At 31.1% G+C, this 17,923-nt stretch overlaps 2 protein-coding genes across 3 annotated transcripts in view; both read right to left on the reverse strand.

The window, feature by feature from the left end:
* The window catches only part of Fas2 (neural cell adhesion molecule fasciclin 2), a 181,181-nt gene extending 173,992 nt beyond the window's left edge, over nucleotides 1–7,189 (reverse strand). Inside the window, exon 1 of the mRNA XM_083080785.1 lies at nucleotides 7,098–7,189. The gene's annotated coding sequence lies outside the window, so the exon portion shown is untranslated. The remainder of the gene's footprint in view (nucleotides 1–7,097) is intronic.
* Nucleotides 7,174–15,983, reverse strand: LOC145961004 (mitochondrial genome maintenance exonuclease 1). 2 transcript variants are annotated; one of them, XM_083080788.1, is made up of 7 exons: nucleotides 15,878–15,983; nucleotides 10,619–10,749; nucleotides 10,133–10,509; nucleotides 9,001–9,867; nucleotides 8,704–8,911; nucleotides 7,932–8,064; nucleotides 7,182–7,358 (listed from the first exon to the last, which is right to left on the reverse strand). In XM_083080788.1, exons 4-7 carry the CDS (start codon nucleotides 9,794–9,796, stop codon nucleotides 7,191–7,193), a joined length of 1,305 nt encoding a protein of 434 aa, XP_082936914.1. In that variant the 5' UTR covers nucleotides 9,797–9,867; nucleotides 10,133–10,509; nucleotides 10,619–10,749; nucleotides 15,878–15,983; the 3' UTR covers nucleotides 7,182–7,190. The 2 variants fall into 2 exon arrangements, with proteins under 2 accessions (XP_082936913.1, XP_082936914.1); XM_083080787.1 differs by lacking the exon at nucleotides 15,878–15,983 and having other exon boundaries at nucleotides 7,174–7,358; nucleotides 10,619–10,752.
* Nucleotides 15,984–17,923: the final 1,940 nt, after the last annotated feature.

Raw genomic sequence — 17,923 nt, forward strand, 5'->3', positions numbered from 1 at the left:
GCGTATTTCACTTTATATCCTCAAGTTTTCAAGAGCGACAAACAATCCGGAGATATTTTTATAAACAATGGTATAAGAAAAATTGAAATAATAAAAATAAATAATAAAAGTAATAAAAATAAATAATAAAAATAAAAATAATAAAAATAAATAATAAAAATAATAAAAATTGAGAATAATCGAAAAATATTTAAAAATTAATGACATAAAAAACTGACTTAAAGATCAAGATTAGTCTAATTTCCCCCAAATGTCTTCACAAGAAAATCAATCCAACTTTCGCCGGAAATCTTGAACGTTGAAAATTGAAAATAAATGATTGGCGTGCGAAATTACCGCCGACAGGAGACATCTATTCCGCCGTACCTGGAATCACCTCGAGGTGGACAATTGGATTCCCTACGTGTCGCTTCTCGGGTCGAAATCCAGCGCGCGCCAACTCGAGAAATGGGAGCATCGGGAGCAACTGAAAGTACGGCGCGTTCGCTACACACTCGGGGTTATATTTTCAAGCTTGCGGCAGATCTCTCGCCGATTTTGCAATATATACAGCTGCGGGGAGTTTTCCCCCCGGTGAGATATAGCGCCCCGCGAAATTGCTCGCGAGCGGCTCGATGACGTATTGCCCGACGACGAACACGCTCGGGGAACGGCATTGTATATGTGCGAAAGTTGCGCAATATGAGACTAGGAAAGCACTACGGGAAAGCACTGTGAATTCGACGATACGCGGGATAACTAGTTGCTTTCCGAACTCTCTTCGTCGTTTAATCGTTTTTGAAATCAAGATACGGTATTTGGCTTGGGATCTAAAAAAGCGTCATTTCCAACGTTGCATTTTACGTGGAACATTTTATGAAAAATTCGCGCTCATTTTTTTTAATGACTTTTTATGATTTTTTTTAATGACTTTTCGCGTTTGATTTGAGTGCAAGCGCTCTCAGTTATTATTTTTTTCAATAATAAAGTTTAAGATAAGCATAATAGTTTGAACGAAAATATTTTATATTTTTTCTTCAAATGTTATCCACGACAATTTTATTGTTTTAAATGAAATATCTGTTTTGTTGTAATTTTATACGTATTTGTATTTCATGACAAATTCGATAAAGTGAGATTTTCAATAGGTGTTATAAAATATTGTTACTTGTGTTGCTTTTTGTGCACGAGCGAAAAAATGAAACTCCAATAAAAGCTGTCATGAAGAATATTAAAAAAAAAAAAAATAATTTAAAATTTTCAAATCTCACATATTATATAGATCTTTTTGAACAAAATAATTTTTATTCAAACATTCTTTCATAACTCTATTATTTAAAAGATAATTAAGTGCATACACTTAAATCAAACATACTGTGGATTTCCCTTAGAATGAAAATTAATTTCTCGGAAGCTCGTTTCCCTCCTGTTTGATTTTTTCAGAATTTTTAATTAATTCCAAACGGAGTAAAAAATGTCCGAGAAAAAAACGAAAGATTGTCCGGAATATCTGATTACTTGAGTTGATATTCCTTAACAAAAATGAATATTACACTAACAAGCGTAATATTCTTTTTTTTCCTTTCTTGTCCAAGAATATAAAAAATGAAGGTTCCCAGAATTAACCGCTTTAAATCAAATTAATTTTACTCAGCTTGTTCCCTCATCGTACAAACGGAATAATTAATTCCAAACGGAGTAAAAAATGTCCGAGAAAAAAACGAAAGATTGTCCGGAATATCTGATTACTTGAGTTGATATTCCTTAACAAAAATGAATATTACACTAACAAGCGTAATATTCTTTTTTTTCCTTTCTTGTCCAAGAATATAAAAAATGAAGGTTCCCAGAATTAACCGCTTTAAATCAAATTAATTTTACTCAGCTTGTTCCCTCATCGTACAAACGGAATAACTCTTTCCATTAAAATCTCGTGTGCATTTATCCAAATCTTATCAATGTCAGCAGGGCACCGCATTATTAAGCACACGCGTTCTACATGAACCAACAATAACGGGGCACAATTACACGAGATTCGCTTTAGGACGCAGTCTGAATCGCTTTTAATGCACGCTAACTAATTGGCCACAGGTGTGCACCTGAGCAAGTCCCCAAAGAGGAGAGAGCCGCACGTTGGAAACGTGCAATATAAGCGCGCTCGTAAGTGCATAAGCCGGCCGACGCAGTGTTTACGGTGATCATTTTGTACATAAACGGCGAGTTGTTCTCGTTGATTTGTGTAACATCGTTAAGGGCGTTTTTCACCGTCGGCTTTTAAAATTCCAAAATGAAACAGCTGACACACGTCACACAAAAGAGATAATCGTGTTTCAATATCTAATTAGATATTAATAAAATAATATAAAAAAATAATTAAATAATATATAAAACATTAATTAATTAAATAATATAAAAAATTAATTTTAAAATAATATAAAAAATTAATTAATAAAATAACATAAAAAATTAATTAATAAAATAATATAAAAAAAGAAACGATATAGAAATGAACATCTTTAAAAGAAATAGAATTATATTATTTCGCAAGCTTGCAAAAAAAAAATTATTATTTACCGATAATCACTTGTCTATCGATTTTATCTATCGCAGTGCACAGAATCCCAAAGTTCCCGTAAAGGGAAGAGGGGGAGGGGAAGAGGGGGAGGCATTCTATTATAATGCCCGGATCGTGCAGTGGTGTTTGCACGTGGTCGTTTCTCGTCTCGCGTGTAATCCGGTCCTTTGTAGCCTGGCCCTGGCGTTCCGCGCTTCGTTTGGTTATTAATTATTATTGGAAGGCAAATGTAGCGTGACCGTTGTTGCGCGCGGCAACAACGATCGATAATTCATGCACGACGAGCCTTCGGCGAGGAGGATTGATTCGGTCTGGGACTCTCTCGTCGTGGACCTTGCCATCGTCGATTTTCCCTGGAAGCTCTCCCCGTCGTCCCTCTTGTATTTATAAACTTTTCGCCGTTAGTGGTACTCCAACTCGTCGCGGTTAGAAGCCGCCGGAAGAGCGACGTTCCGGAAGCTCCGCCGAAGGATATCGACGTCCGTTCGCTCGACGAAAACTTGGTAATTTCAGACGTGCTCCACTTTACTCGCCCGATGACTTTCCGAGCTATGATCTCCAAGTACGCGCTCCCGGGGGCTGTTATCGCGCGGCGATAGAAAGTTTTCAACAGCGGCGTATTAATGGCGGAAGTACGTCGCGAAAAAACAATTTCGCGATTACTCCCGATTGTGCCGTCTTGTCGGACTCGGAAAGGTTTCGCGACTTTAGGCGGCAATATTGCACAAAAGTTGCTTAAGAAAGGAACGAATCTTTTAGAGAGAATTTTACATACACGAGTATAATGTGTGTGTTAGATTTTATATAATTTAAATAACGTCTATAAATATATATGTCAATTTTTATTTTAATTATAAATAATAAATATTTAAATTTCTAAATGTATTGTTATATCATTATTTTTTAGTTATATAATATATTTTTTTAAAGTCACATGCTCTTTGTCAAAAACAGCTGTTTTCTGTCAAAATATAACATATTACGGACTGCCAATTTTTCCGCAATTTCTTAGACATGTTTTTCTTAGAAAATATAATTAAGGATTATTAAAAATTCTCATACAGTATTTCTTATAGAATAAAAGGCTGTATTGAGTTTCCGACTTTAGGAAATATTGCATATAAAAACTTTAAAGCAAAGAAATATACAACAAATCTTAAAGAAAGAGAATTTTACATTAATATAACATTTTATATAATTTAAATAATATATACAACAGGTATCAACTTTTATTTAAATTATAAATAATTTATTGAAAATATAAATATAAATATTTATAAATTTATCGTTATATAATTCTTTTAAAGTTATATATTTTTTTATTAAAAACAGCTGTTATTTGTCAAAACATGATATATCACGGATTTACTATCAATTTTCCTGCAACTTTCTTAGAATGACATGTTTTTCTTAGAATAGAAAATATAATTAAGGATTATTAAAAATTCTTATAAAGTATATTTCTAATAGAATAAAAAGTTGCCAGAGTTTATCGATTTTCCGATTTTAGATGGAAACATTGCATATAAAAACTTCAAAGCTATCGGAAAAGAATATATAACAAATCTTACAGAAATAATTTTATATTAATGTAACATTTTATATATAATTTAAATAATGTATATAAATATACATATCAACTTTTATTTAGATTATAAATAAAATCTATATAAAATATATATATTTATAAAAATTTCCTGTTATATAATTTTTTTGAAGTTATATGTTCTTTCTGTCAAAAACAGCTGTCAAAACATAACGTTTCGCGGATCTACTGATTATAATTTCTTCCTAGATATATTTTTCTTGGAATAGAAAATATAATCAAGGATTATTAAAAAAATCTCGTACGATATTTCTAGTAGAATGTGAATTTGCTGGGGTTTATCGGACCGTAAAATGGACTTAATAAAAATCCACCCCCATTCGTCGGCGCATTAAAGACGAGGAATATAAGGGATCGCTCCAAGGGCATCTCGCTCGGAGGTCTCCGATAAATTGCGAGTTCGATAGTTCCCGTGGCCCATTTTCCTCCGAGTTTTCTCTATGCCAGCGCATCCGTGGAAGAAAGAAAGGGGGACGGGAGACGGGGGAGGATCGACGCGAGTTAGTTATCGTTTTCATAACTCTTCGCGCGTCCAAAGAGGATGGACCGATGAAAATATGCCGTTGTTACGGGGGGAATTAGCGAGGATTAACCGAGAGATTTAGAATCATCTGGGGCTGGGGCCGTTCGCTAAACGTCTAATCCGGAAATATGATTATCTTCGCTCAGGATTCCCCTCTCCTCCCGTAGGGTGTACAGGGGACAGGGTGACACGCGCGAGCGAACGAATTGTCGGCAGCAGGCGGCGGATAATCCGCAGCCTGCACTAAATTTCACTTTGCAACGTTATCTCGTATCGCGAAAACAGATTGCGGTACAGTAGCTCTCCTCGCTCTTTTGATCTGGCAGAAAAACGATGACGGGACGCGCGTCATAACGGGGCTTCCATCGAGTCAACGTGGTCGGTTTTACCACTATGTGTCTCACTGCGATTCATTCCACGTGTGCGTATCTCTCGATCTGGCACTTGAAAAGCGAGATATTTAATCTTCTTAATATTTTGCAATTAATTCCAATGTACAGAACTGAATTGAATATTGCCAAATTAGCGAGGAGACTTTTTTTTTCAGTCGGTTATTCAATTATTGCGAGATGGTACAAGTAGGAGAACAGCTCTTATTGCTTTGTTTATTGATACTTTATCGATATGTTGCAGCACTTATCTCGTTACACGAGAGCATTCTTTGCTTCTTGAAAAGCGATGCGCGTAGTAGCTGTTTTGCACATTAATGGGAGGATTCTTTGATGTAAAAAGCTCGCATATATACGCACACTTGTCAAGCTGACAAAGCTCAAAGGCTAGCTGCAGATTGTATAGAATTATTGTTAGCGAAATAAAGGAGAGAGAAAATAAACATCGAGAAGAATAACAGGTTGACATTCTAGTAGCGTAACTAGACAGTTTCATAAAGGAGAGATTTTACATATACAATTTCTAGATATAATTTTTATGAATATATATTGTAAAGTAAAGTAAGTTAAATATATATATTAAAAAATATGTACATTAATTTTTAAATATGTATCAAAATTTCAAGATTTATTTCATTATAATTTCATCATAATTATCGTGAACAATATTTTGTAAATTTTAATTCATTATCTAATATAGAAAAATATAAAAAAGATATATATTTTAATATATTAAAATCATGTTAAACAAATAATCCTTGGATTATAAAATAATCTAACTAAAAATAAAAGGTGACGTAATTCTGTCATCTTTTAAATTATTATATAAAAATATAATTATTATAAATAATTATATTTTTTAATATATATATATTTAACTTATATTTTCCAATATATATCTATAAAAATTGTACATGTAAATCTCACAACACGACGAAAACTAGGAAATTTTTAAGTACCGGAGTGAATTGTGTGAAACTGAAATTTTGAGAAATTTTCGTTAAAATGATAATGCACCGTACAATGTTATCAAACACTGATGGCACACATGCCGTTAGAATGTAAGGATTGCGGTTCGTAATATCTGATATCCTAACGTAATATTCTCTCAGTCTCTGTATGTGAGATCTCGGATATGCGGAAACACAACGAATGATATAATTCCGTTACACCGCTTCACCATTAGTTTACGATCCCCATGGGCGCGCAAAGGGTTGGACGCGATGTTTATGGGGCCCTGTAACAAGGAGCCACGTAACGTAATGCATCCCCTTCAGGACCGCCGGCAGAAAGTTATAATTGCTGTATGTTAACCCGACGACAGGAATGGTCGATCGGTTTTTATGCTCGCCCTATGTGTTTTTATCAATCTCCTTCTCCTACGGTTATAAATGTGTAATCCTTCTCGAGTGATTAATTTCGATAAAAAAAATCGATATTAAATATTAAATATCAAGATTGTTAAATATCAAGGTTTAAGATTAAAAAGTCGTTGGTTGTGAAAATAAAAAAAAATTACATATATGTGGATTAATCAATTTTTCGAAATTAAAAGAATAAACGAGATATTTTTTTTCTTCACATGGGAAGAACTTGTTTCAACAATTCTCGAATTTGATCAAAGAATATTAATTTTTGTTAACTTCAAGATTTTCGAAAAACTTTAAAAAACGTATAATTTGAAATATATAGTTTAAAAATTTTTGTAATTTTATGTTTAAGTAATATTCGTCTTTAATATAACTAAAATATATCTTTATAAATTATATAATAAATCTTGATGATGTGGGTTTGCGTATTTTCATAATAATCGTTATTTCGAGCGCCTGGAAAATGCGCGTGGGATTCTCATAAATCATAAATGCCGAGCCCACCGCGAGGCTTAATGAGTCGCTGTATCGACGCGCTTTTCCTCCCGTTGTACCTCGAGGTTTCCTCAGAGAGGGCTTTCCCAACTACTCCCCAAAGACTATAGATTATTGCAACTTCTGACGTACTAGGGATAGAATTAAAAACTTCTCCTACCTGGGAGTTACCTGTGGCTGACGGATAAGGATTTAATTGGCTCTATGTGAGGAAGTTTTAATGAATATATGCGGCGTGTCGTACATTAGCGTTTTATTGGCCACTGCTCTTGTTGTCATCGTTGCTCCTCTTTTCCAAATAATATTCCTGCAGCCGGCGCAACCACGCTGTCCAGTATTGCTGTAGCGTATTGTCGAACACCTCGTATATCGCGGCTGGTGCGCCGCACGTGTAAGCAATCACGAGCAATCCGCGTTTTATCTGAGGAATCAAGAGTCGATATGATTAATGGATAAATTTCTATTAGAGTCTTTTCGATTTGACTGAAAATTTACATGAAACTTTTTCTCGGTATACAGTTAAGAGTTATGATATTTTAAAGCCTGAAAAACAATATGTTGTCCTTGGGAAAAGTCATCAAGTGGCATTTTATAATGAAAGCATATAAAACTTTTTACGGAAAAATTTATTTTTTCAATTAACTTTGCTAATTAAATAATTGTAAAAATGTAACGCACGAAATATAGCTCGAAAGAAAATTCCATGCAAATTATAAGTCAAATCGAAGAAATTGAAAATCCTAATATAGGAATTTGCCGATCAGTGACGTGAGAATTAATTGCGATTAATTGCAATATTTCTCGACGATAAATTCAATAATCGTTTTAATTAACTTTCATCGATTATATCTTCGGAAAATAACGATTTTACAAGATGTCTGATAAATGTAGCAAAAATATAATAAAAATAATGACATTGATTCGAATTAATTTTCACAGCAATATTTCGAAATTTTATATATCTCTTTCGCCTTCATCATGATAAGATATTTACCACAAAGGGATATAGATTAGAAGAATTGACAGCTCCAATGTACGCAGCGATTTGTATAGGCGCGTCATATGTTGCCTTCAAGTTCAATTTTTTCTTATCTGATTTCTTCCAATCGATTACGTAGTTTTCACCCCTGCGAGTTTAATAAGTGTAAGAACTATTAAATGTAGATGACAGAAGAATCTTATCACTCAGAGAATATTCGATTATTAATTATTTTAAAATAATTAATAATCGATATAATTCAATATATATATCTTGCACATTATATATATATATATATTCTACATATATACACTTTAAATATATATATAATGAGGAATTAAAATATGAATGGAATAGTGGATGAAAGAAGAATTTTGTGAACATTATAAAACAGAAACAGTAAATAATTTAGTAAACAAAATCTATCAAAAGATGAATAGTAAAAAAGCCATTTATGGAAAAGTTAGGCAAAAAAAATAAATATAAAATTCATTTGTTTCGTCCTTTTTTAAATAAATATATATTATTTAAAATTAGAGAGTGTTTCAAATAAGTATATATTATATATATATTTAAAATGTTTCAAATAATTATATATTATTCAAGAAAATATTTTCTCCTCATTTGAAATTTTTAGTATTTATAGACTTGAAAAAAAAAAAATCTTTAATCATTTTTGAAATTATAAAATGTAAAGCACTATGTTAAAGAACAAGCAGCGTTCTCTGTCGTGCTTGTTTTTGAAATAGAAATTCCTTGCGATGGCAAAGTAAAACATCTGTTTTACCTATAGGAGGCTACGCAGTCGATTACGCCTTTGTAACGTAACTTATCGTGAGCCACGTGGGTTTCGATCGCCTTCACGTGGTGCACGTCCTCCAAAACATGTTGAATGCTTTTAAAAACCGGCTCGATTCTCAAAGGAACTTCATATTCTTTCCCCAATAAACTCTGTGCTATACACGAATGCAGAGATGCTCCATCTTCTAGCAATGCTATATATAATATGAAAGAATACAAACGTATTATTTCTCCTATTAGATCAGATTAGAATTTAAATTTGCAGGATAATTTAATCTAATACCTTTCTGATGCATTTCAAATCCCTCTGGCCCAAGTTTTTTTACCATTCTTTCTTTCCATGCCTCTAAAGCCATTTTTGATTCTAAAGGCATAGTTTGTGCAAGAATCCTAGTTACGCTGGGAAATTTTATTGTTTCTGGATCATCTTGTCCAGATATAGATAATACTTCTGTTAATTGAGTGGAAGATTTTTGTTTGTTGCCAATAATTGGAAAAGATGGCAAATTTTTTATAATAATGTCAGGTAATCTTTCAAAATTAGAAGGAACATCATACTTTGCAATTGTATTTTCAGTGGTAGATAAATTTGGAATATTTTCATTGGGAATATTATTAATATCTGTTATAACTGTAGATAAATTACATGGTTGATTAGTAAGTCCTACTTTCTGCAAAACTGGATCAGATTCGGAATGAAAACCATGTTGTATATTTCGATCATTTGGAGTTTTAATATTCATGTTATTAAATTTATCAGGATCTACTAATTCATCTTGCGGCTTTGTAGGTAAATTAATCTTTTTCAAATGTTTGACAGAATTTTTCATGACCCATGATAATTCTGCGTTCGTCTCATTTGGTTTTTGTTGCGGAATCTTTCCTTTCTTCTCTAATTTTAGCCTCCTCTTCTTTTCAGCGCTAGTCTCAACTAATCCGCCAAACATTAATTTATATTCTTTCATTAACCTTTTTATTTTATCAGCCTTTGAGATATGTCTTTTAATACATCTTTGACACACATTTTGTACATTAGATGTCAAAGGTAAAACGTATTTGGAAGTTGTCAGCATAATCATATTTTTGTGGATTATTACGTAGTTGCGAATGATTTATATCACATATAGTTGGTTACACACTATGACCAATTCTGTTAATAAATAATTAAATAAGATATAAATATACAAAATCAATATATCAATATAAATATGATAAAAATATACAATAATATTTTGCTTTTTCTTAAAATATTAATGTCTATATAATAATCAAGAAATGCTTAATGTTATCAGAAATTAATAAATTCTGCAAGTAATAGTGAAAGGAAGTTAAATCCTTTATCCAAAATATTTTAAATAAAATGTACAGTTGTCAAATGATAAAATCAAATTTCTTATAGTGTAAACAAAACTTACCGGAGAAAAAGCGCATTCCTCTTGACACACACAATAGCAGATTACAAAATATAATTTTCATGAAAAGACTAATTAATTATAAAATAACGATAATATGTATATCGCAGTCATAGAAAAATAATAATTATAATAGTTATTTCACTTCTCTCTTAATTAAAACAGCTATTAACGGACAAATAATAACAACACACTTTATAATACGTACATCAAAACCAGAGAGAAGACTGAGAGATGTCATGGCCTGTTTTTAGGTGATCCCTGAAAGCGATACTCCCTCTATGGACATTGAAAACGTGGACATGAACTACAAAGCCAATGTCCATGAATGTTCTCAGAGGGTAATATATAATGTGCACAATTTCTGGTTTTGTTCCGTGCTATGTGCACGAAATGCCGGTAACAGAGTATAACAATCATTATTTTGAAAATAATATATAAATATGATAAATAATAATTTTTATAAAAATAATTTTTATAAATACATACCTATATGTGTATGTATGTGTGCCCATACGTTGTCCAAATGATTTTAAATATAAGAATAGACTATATGAATATCGGCGTATGTTACCGTCAGCATAGCTCTCAGGTTCATGAGAATACTGAAACCTCCTCACCTGGCAAATACCTTCGTTAAAGCGGAGATACAGGGGAGGAAAAATTGAGGAGGAAAAATTTTTTATTTTTTTTAATTTTTTTAAAATAGAGTTTTTAAACAGAGAATATAATACATATAAAAAATATATATTACATAATTATAATATATACAAGGTAAATTATAATTAATTTGCAATTACATAAAAAACACATTACAAATTATTAAATTATGTAATATAAAAATAATTACATTACAAATATATATATTACAAAATTTAATACAGAATATATAAAATACAATGCATTAGAAATATGTATTACAAAATATAATACAAATTTAATATAAACTATAATTTTAAACTTAATACAAAATAAAATTTATTACACGAAAGTGTCCAAAGTATACGTATAATATAAAATTTACTAAAAATTTTTACATAAACCAGACAAGACTGATTAGTGATGATTAATTACGCGATATTTATTATTAATAATCGACATAGAATAATAGAATTTAATTAGTTTTATATAAATAACGTATAAACGTAAATAATCATGATCAAAAGAGTCATTAATAAAATTATTGATCATTTCATCGATTGTAGAACAAAGTATTTGCATTATTGACGCATTTCGTGCAGACCATGAAAAGAACTATTTAAAACGTGTAAAGATAGAACAAGCTTTGATGTAAATCAAAGATTAAATTACAAAATAAATTGCGATTTAAAATTCGCGAGAAAACGCGACGAATAAATAAATCGACAATAATCGAATATTCAATTGCGAGATACGCATAATTTTTATAATATAATAATCGAATCAATAGACACGCGTGCGATATAATTATTATCACACAAATGTTGACAGACGAAGATATTTTAGCAAACATTTGTGATCCGTATCGTTTATGAACATAAAATTCACTGTCCGATTTATTTGCGATTAATATATACGCGACTTTATACGAATTTCACGATTGAGAATAAAATACATATCCTATTTCGCGCATGATTAGCTGAATAAGAAGAAATGAGCTCTATAAGCTTTAAAATATAATTAAAAATCGCGTTGTGGCTACGTTTAATAGAAAATAACGGAACGAATAATTTTCATTAATATAGTTATCGATCGTCTTTTAAATTACAGAAGAAAATATTTGCACTACCAGCATTTTGCACGAACTATTAAAAACAATATTCAAAGACGTGGAAAGATAAACAAAGCTTCAATGTATAAGTCAACGATTAAATTATAAGATAAATCGCGATTTAAAATTCACGAGAAAACGCGACAAATAAATAAGTCGATAATATGCGGAATATTTGATCGCGATACGTATAATTTTTATAATATAATAATCGAAGCTCTCAATAGACACGTGCGCGATATAATTATTATCACGTAAATATAGAAAATCGAAAATATTTCAACAATCATTTGAGATCTGTAATGTTTGTGAATATGCAATTCAGCGACCGAATTATTGCGAATTTTTATAAGATATATCGCGATTTAAAATTCGCGATAAAACGCGACGATAAATAAATCGATAATATTCAAAATATTCAATTGCAGATACGCGAGTGACATACCGGCAATATCCGATAAAAAGAGGAGCGATCTTAAAAATGGAGAACGATTAACATCTTGTTTCTACATCAGATTTCGCAAGATCAATCTGCGAAGAAAAGTTAAGTGATCCATTGAACGTCGGGAATTCCACTGTAGGAGGGAACGAATCCTGGATCTTCCGGACTATTCCCGATAGCAATGATTTCAGTATTAAATCAAAGACAATTATCCCTCGTCATTATTTTCTATTCACGAAATTGATATTCACGTCAGAAAACATGTTCTTCCATTACTAAGAAATATATTTCTTTATTGAAAATTAAATGGATATAACTTTTGTTATTGAAATGTGATTACGAACGATTATATTTATAAAATACATGCATTATTGGAGTTTGTGTTAAATGTGCGAACACATAATTTGGGGTACCGTCTGCGCGCGCGAGACGAATCGAACCCGATAACAGCAAGATTTAAAAAATTTCAATTCAAATAGTGTTCAAAATAAAATAAATGAAATAATTTTAAATATATAATTAATTCTAGATTAATTCTCTAGATTCTTATTCTTGTAACGTTTAAATTAATAATTTTTTTTTCTTTTTATCAATATCTTACTGATATAAGGGTACCCATTCGATTCGTCTCTAAATTTTTAAGTATTCGCACATTTTATGTAACATTCATGTATAATTAATTTATAATTTCGCGTATATATAATATATTATATTAACAAAAATTATAAAAATATTTTGGATTCGTTAATTTGTGCATGTATTTCAAATAATTTTTTCAAATTAATTAATAATTAATAAAATATATTCGTTCATAATCATTTTTATCATAAAAATTAATAAAAATTAATTAAATTATGAAATTATTTAAAAAATTAAAATTTATACACAACGGTATATACATATTTAATCTACTATTAAATCTTTCTGGCATTATATAGACAATAATGATACCAATCCTAATAATGAAGAACATTTCTTAACGAAGAAAAAAAAAGATACATTTCTCTCATCTAAATATATATTATTTAAATTAATTCGACGTTAAAGAAGTGTATCGTCGTTGAATTACTACCGAAATCATTGCTTTCGGAAATTGCCAGGAAAACCTGGGATTAGTTCCAATCTTACAATAAAAATTCCCAATTTTTAACAGGGCACCGCGAACTAGACGTCGCGAATGGATCTCACAAGAACCGGTGAGAAATAATTCTTCATGATGAAAATCGTTTCGACTTCTCGGCGGTACGAGCCTACGCAACTTTTATTAACGTTTATTTAACGGAAGGAACAACGATAACTCTTTTATTAAAACGATAATTTCGTCTAAGAATGCGAAAAGAACGCGAGAAAAACACGGTGATTTCGCAACCGTAATTTATTAATTTATTTATGAATATTTTCCGATACAAAATTCGTAAGTATAAATATAACTGAAGAAACAAATTATTAAATTCATAATAATTAACTCGCGATTCTATAATATCGAAAGTGATCGTTAAATTTTGTGAAGCTAATATTTAATCGTTGACTTATCACATCGAATCTTCACACTCTTATTCGATAATTCTTTATATTTAATTAGCAATATTTAGGAATATTATCTGACGAGAGGGACAGCGATAAAAATCTTTTGTTAAAACGATAATTTTGTATAAGAACTTATATTAAAAATTTTATATTTGATCGCGCGATGTATATACTTAATATGAATACCTGTACATTAGACGGCTCTCCCGGTTTCGGTACGAGCAAAAATCCCATTTCACTTATGAGAATCAACTTCGAGCCAACCGGTCGGGATTGCAACGATACAACGAGCAAGGACTAAGCCCAAACCGGAAAGAAGACGAAACGATTGACGGAAATAAAGGAAAATGAAGTTCGCCAACTCTTTTTCGCGCATAATTATCCTATTTCGTATCGAACCTGGACCCGCTAAGCACGATTTCAGGTGCTCCGCCCGGACATATTATGCCTCTCGCGGTTGCTATATGCTACACCAGGCTAGTAGACGGCAAAAGAAGAGGATACCCACATTTTTTAAATGCTTACATTCAGCAATTTAGAAAATGGGGAGGCAACCCCTTTTACCGAGCGAAAATCGTGCCTAGGGGAATCCACTCGACTCCTCGACAGGGTTAACACACGCAGTGCGTGTGGCTGTAGACGAGCAAAGAGAAGGGACTCATTGACGACCATTCCGAGCAATCGATCGAGTTCTAACTAATTCGGGCCGAATCACTTGACGAAGCACGAAGCAAGAGTGTACGTTGCATAGCAACGTGTGCAAACTCGAAACATCCCAGTTAGTTGGCATCGGAAGTAGAGACTCGTGACAATAAATGAAATTGGGATTTTATATGAAAAGTCCAAAAGTTCCGCGAAAACGCGACGACGCGAGAATACTACAACGCGAAAACGCGGTAACGAAGCGCTTGCCGTCCGCTTGCCGGCACGTTGACGGCACCGACGACGCGAAAGGGTACTTAGCTTCCCATTCAGGCACCTTAAGATTTATCATAAATAGAAAAATTTAAGATAAACCTCAAGGCACCATCCAAGTACTAAGCCCTCCCACCGCGATAAGGTGTACCCCATGGGAGGGTTATATTATATTTAATTTTATATATAATATAATACATAATTTGAAATTTATTTTGTAATATAGTACATAAATTTAAATTCGCAAATATAAACGATAAATAAAAATATAAAGGCTAAGAGAACATCTATTATACAAAGCAATGTTCAAAATAATTCATTTTAAATTTAATTATTGCGCGCAATTAATTTTTACATTTTTACTTTTAAATAGATATATTTTAATATTATAAACTGCGTAATTACAAAATAATTTATATTTCTTAGATATAAACTTTTAAAAATATGATAAATAAAAAAATTTCTATTTTTTTATATATGAAATATTTAAATAAATATATTAATTTGAAATGTTTTATAAAACATAAAAGTATCTGAAAATATTAATTAATAAAAAATTTTATAAATGTTTTAATTATTTTAAAATAAAATGGAATATTTTTTATAAGTATATGTATTATATATGTTACAATTCAAAATCACTATTGAATCACAATCAAAGAAATAAAACGAAACGAGAAATATGTATATTTTTAATATATATATTATTGATAAATAATTTATATATTGTTGCGTCCGCGGAACGCGGTATATATCGAACGCGATATATATCGAACGCGCGCGACACAAACGGCATACGCTGACGCTCGTGCACTCGTAAATAATAACGCGATTTAAGGTACATAAGAATTTTAATAAATCGCGAGTAACATACAAGAAGAATTCAGAATAATCGTAAAACGGATCACAAATAGACGCGCGTCCGCACAACTTGACAGCTGGGCTTAGACTCTCTGACAGTCGTTGTTTATAACAATATCTTGACAACGCGCGCGAAAACGATCTTCTTCGAAAGAATTCAACGGGTGACGAATACATTCAGCGGGACGGGACGCGGGGACGCAACAATATAATAAATAATGAATGTGATAAATAATTTATATTAATGACTTACATCATATCTTGTTGATCCATCCACTTCCAAAACCTCCTTTTTTCTTTTGCTTCCTTCGCTCTTTTCTCGTGGCACTTTAATCCTCGTTGCACTTACACTTATTCACGAAAAGTTCCTCGTTGCACTTGCAATTGTGTTTAGAGAAAGAATTTGATAATATATGAAACGTCTCACATCACTACTTCACTGCTCAAGAGCCACTGAGCGAATGATCGTAAGTCAAGAACATTACCGCGGTACTGTTTATATCGTCAGAGTCGACTATGTATAGAAAGAATTTGATAATATATGAAACGTCACTACTTTATTGCTCAAGAGTCACTGAGCGAATGATCGTAAGTCAAGAACATTATCGCGGTACTGTTTATATCGTCAGGGTCGACTATGTAAAGAAAGAATTTGATAATATATGAAACGTCACTACTTTATAGCTCAAGGTTACTGTGCGAATGATAATAAAGCCGTGTAACAATAGCCGTATTAACAATAGCGCGATACTGTTTATCAAGGTCGAACACGGTGTTATTGATAATTCTCTCGTTGCCGAAATATTTTCTGTAATATAAAATATTCGCGCGCGGAATATTAAATTATAGAAGTATTTTAATTTATTGATTTAAATTGATTATTTTTTAACAATTTATCATGGAGCCTTTCGTTATGCTATTTATTTGCATCTATAATTCGATTGTTTTACTTTGTATTCTCTCATAATCTAAATTATTTTTAGATTTTCAAGTAGAACGATATAGTAACACGGATGAAATATATTTTTGACTCTAGGTATTGAAATAATAATTATTGTCCGTAAAGATCGCAACGATCGAAGCAATTATTTAACATTTTGGATTCCTATCATTTAATCGATTCTCGATTAAATTGTACATTGTTTAATTAACAAGGATTGTTAAAATTTAAGGTATTGATCGGAATATAATTAATTCTAATATTGTTAATGAAATATAATAAGCATCAATGATCGAAAGTTCATAACATAATTAAGTCTCTTATCTCCTTTTATGTATATTTTGTTTCAATTTTTAATCACGGTAATGAATGATTGCGATTCGATAAAGATTTATAGTTGCGATACAGTTTCATGTCGTGAATTTATTTTTAATTAATTAATTTATATTAATATTTAAAGCAAATTATGTTTCGATACTAATCGTAATCGTGTTTAGTAAAAAAATTACAATACAATACGAAACGTTTCTCACCACTACCTTATTACTCGAGAGTCGAAGACAAAGCCGAAACATAGCGCGCTACTGTTTATATTTTATATTGCCAAAGTCGAACACCGTGTTATCAATAATTCGTTGCCAAAATATTTTATATATTATAAAATGTACATTAACGCGGAATATTAAATTAATAAAGTATTTTAATTTATTGATTAAAATTGATTATTTATTAAACAATTTATCCTTTCATTATGCTAATTATTTGCATCTATAATTCGATTGATTTACTTCGTGTTCTCTCACAATCCAAATTACTTTTAGATTGTCAAGTAGAACGAAAAAGTAACACGGATGAAATATATTTGTGACTCTAAATATTATAATAATAATTATTGTCCGTAAAAATCGCAACGATCGAAGTAATTATTTAATATTTTGGATTTCTATCATTCAGATTAAGAATTGCAATTTGGATAAATAATTATTTATATTGTTTTTTTTTTGACGTAAAATTAAACAGTACAATATGAAATTATAATTACATTAATAATTTTATGATCTCTAAATATTTAAAAAAATAATAAACAGAACAATTTTCGATTAAAATGTAATTTTTTTTACAACATGCAATTCGAGGCAATAAAATAAAAAATGTAACTAAAGAGCTCAAACTCAACTTTGCAAATTCTTATTGCAAAATACGTCTGTAATATTATATCAACATGCGAACATCTGTCCAGATTAGCGGGATGTTTGATTTGATGTATCAAATGTCGATAACATGAAAATTATCGAAGTTTTGCGGAAATTCATTCATAAATGGCGATGACAGGTCGTTTTCTTATAGTTTCCGTTTTCA

Source organism: Camponotus vicinus, unplaced genomic scaffold (genome assembly GCF_025532165.1).
Source record: "Camponotus vicinus isolate PSW18456_S1 unplaced genomic scaffold, iyCamVici1.0 SCAF_10, whole genome shotgun sequence".
NCBI classification, from domain to species: domain Eukaryota; kingdom Metazoa; phylum Arthropoda; class Insecta; order Hymenoptera; family Formicidae; genus Camponotus; species Camponotus vicinus.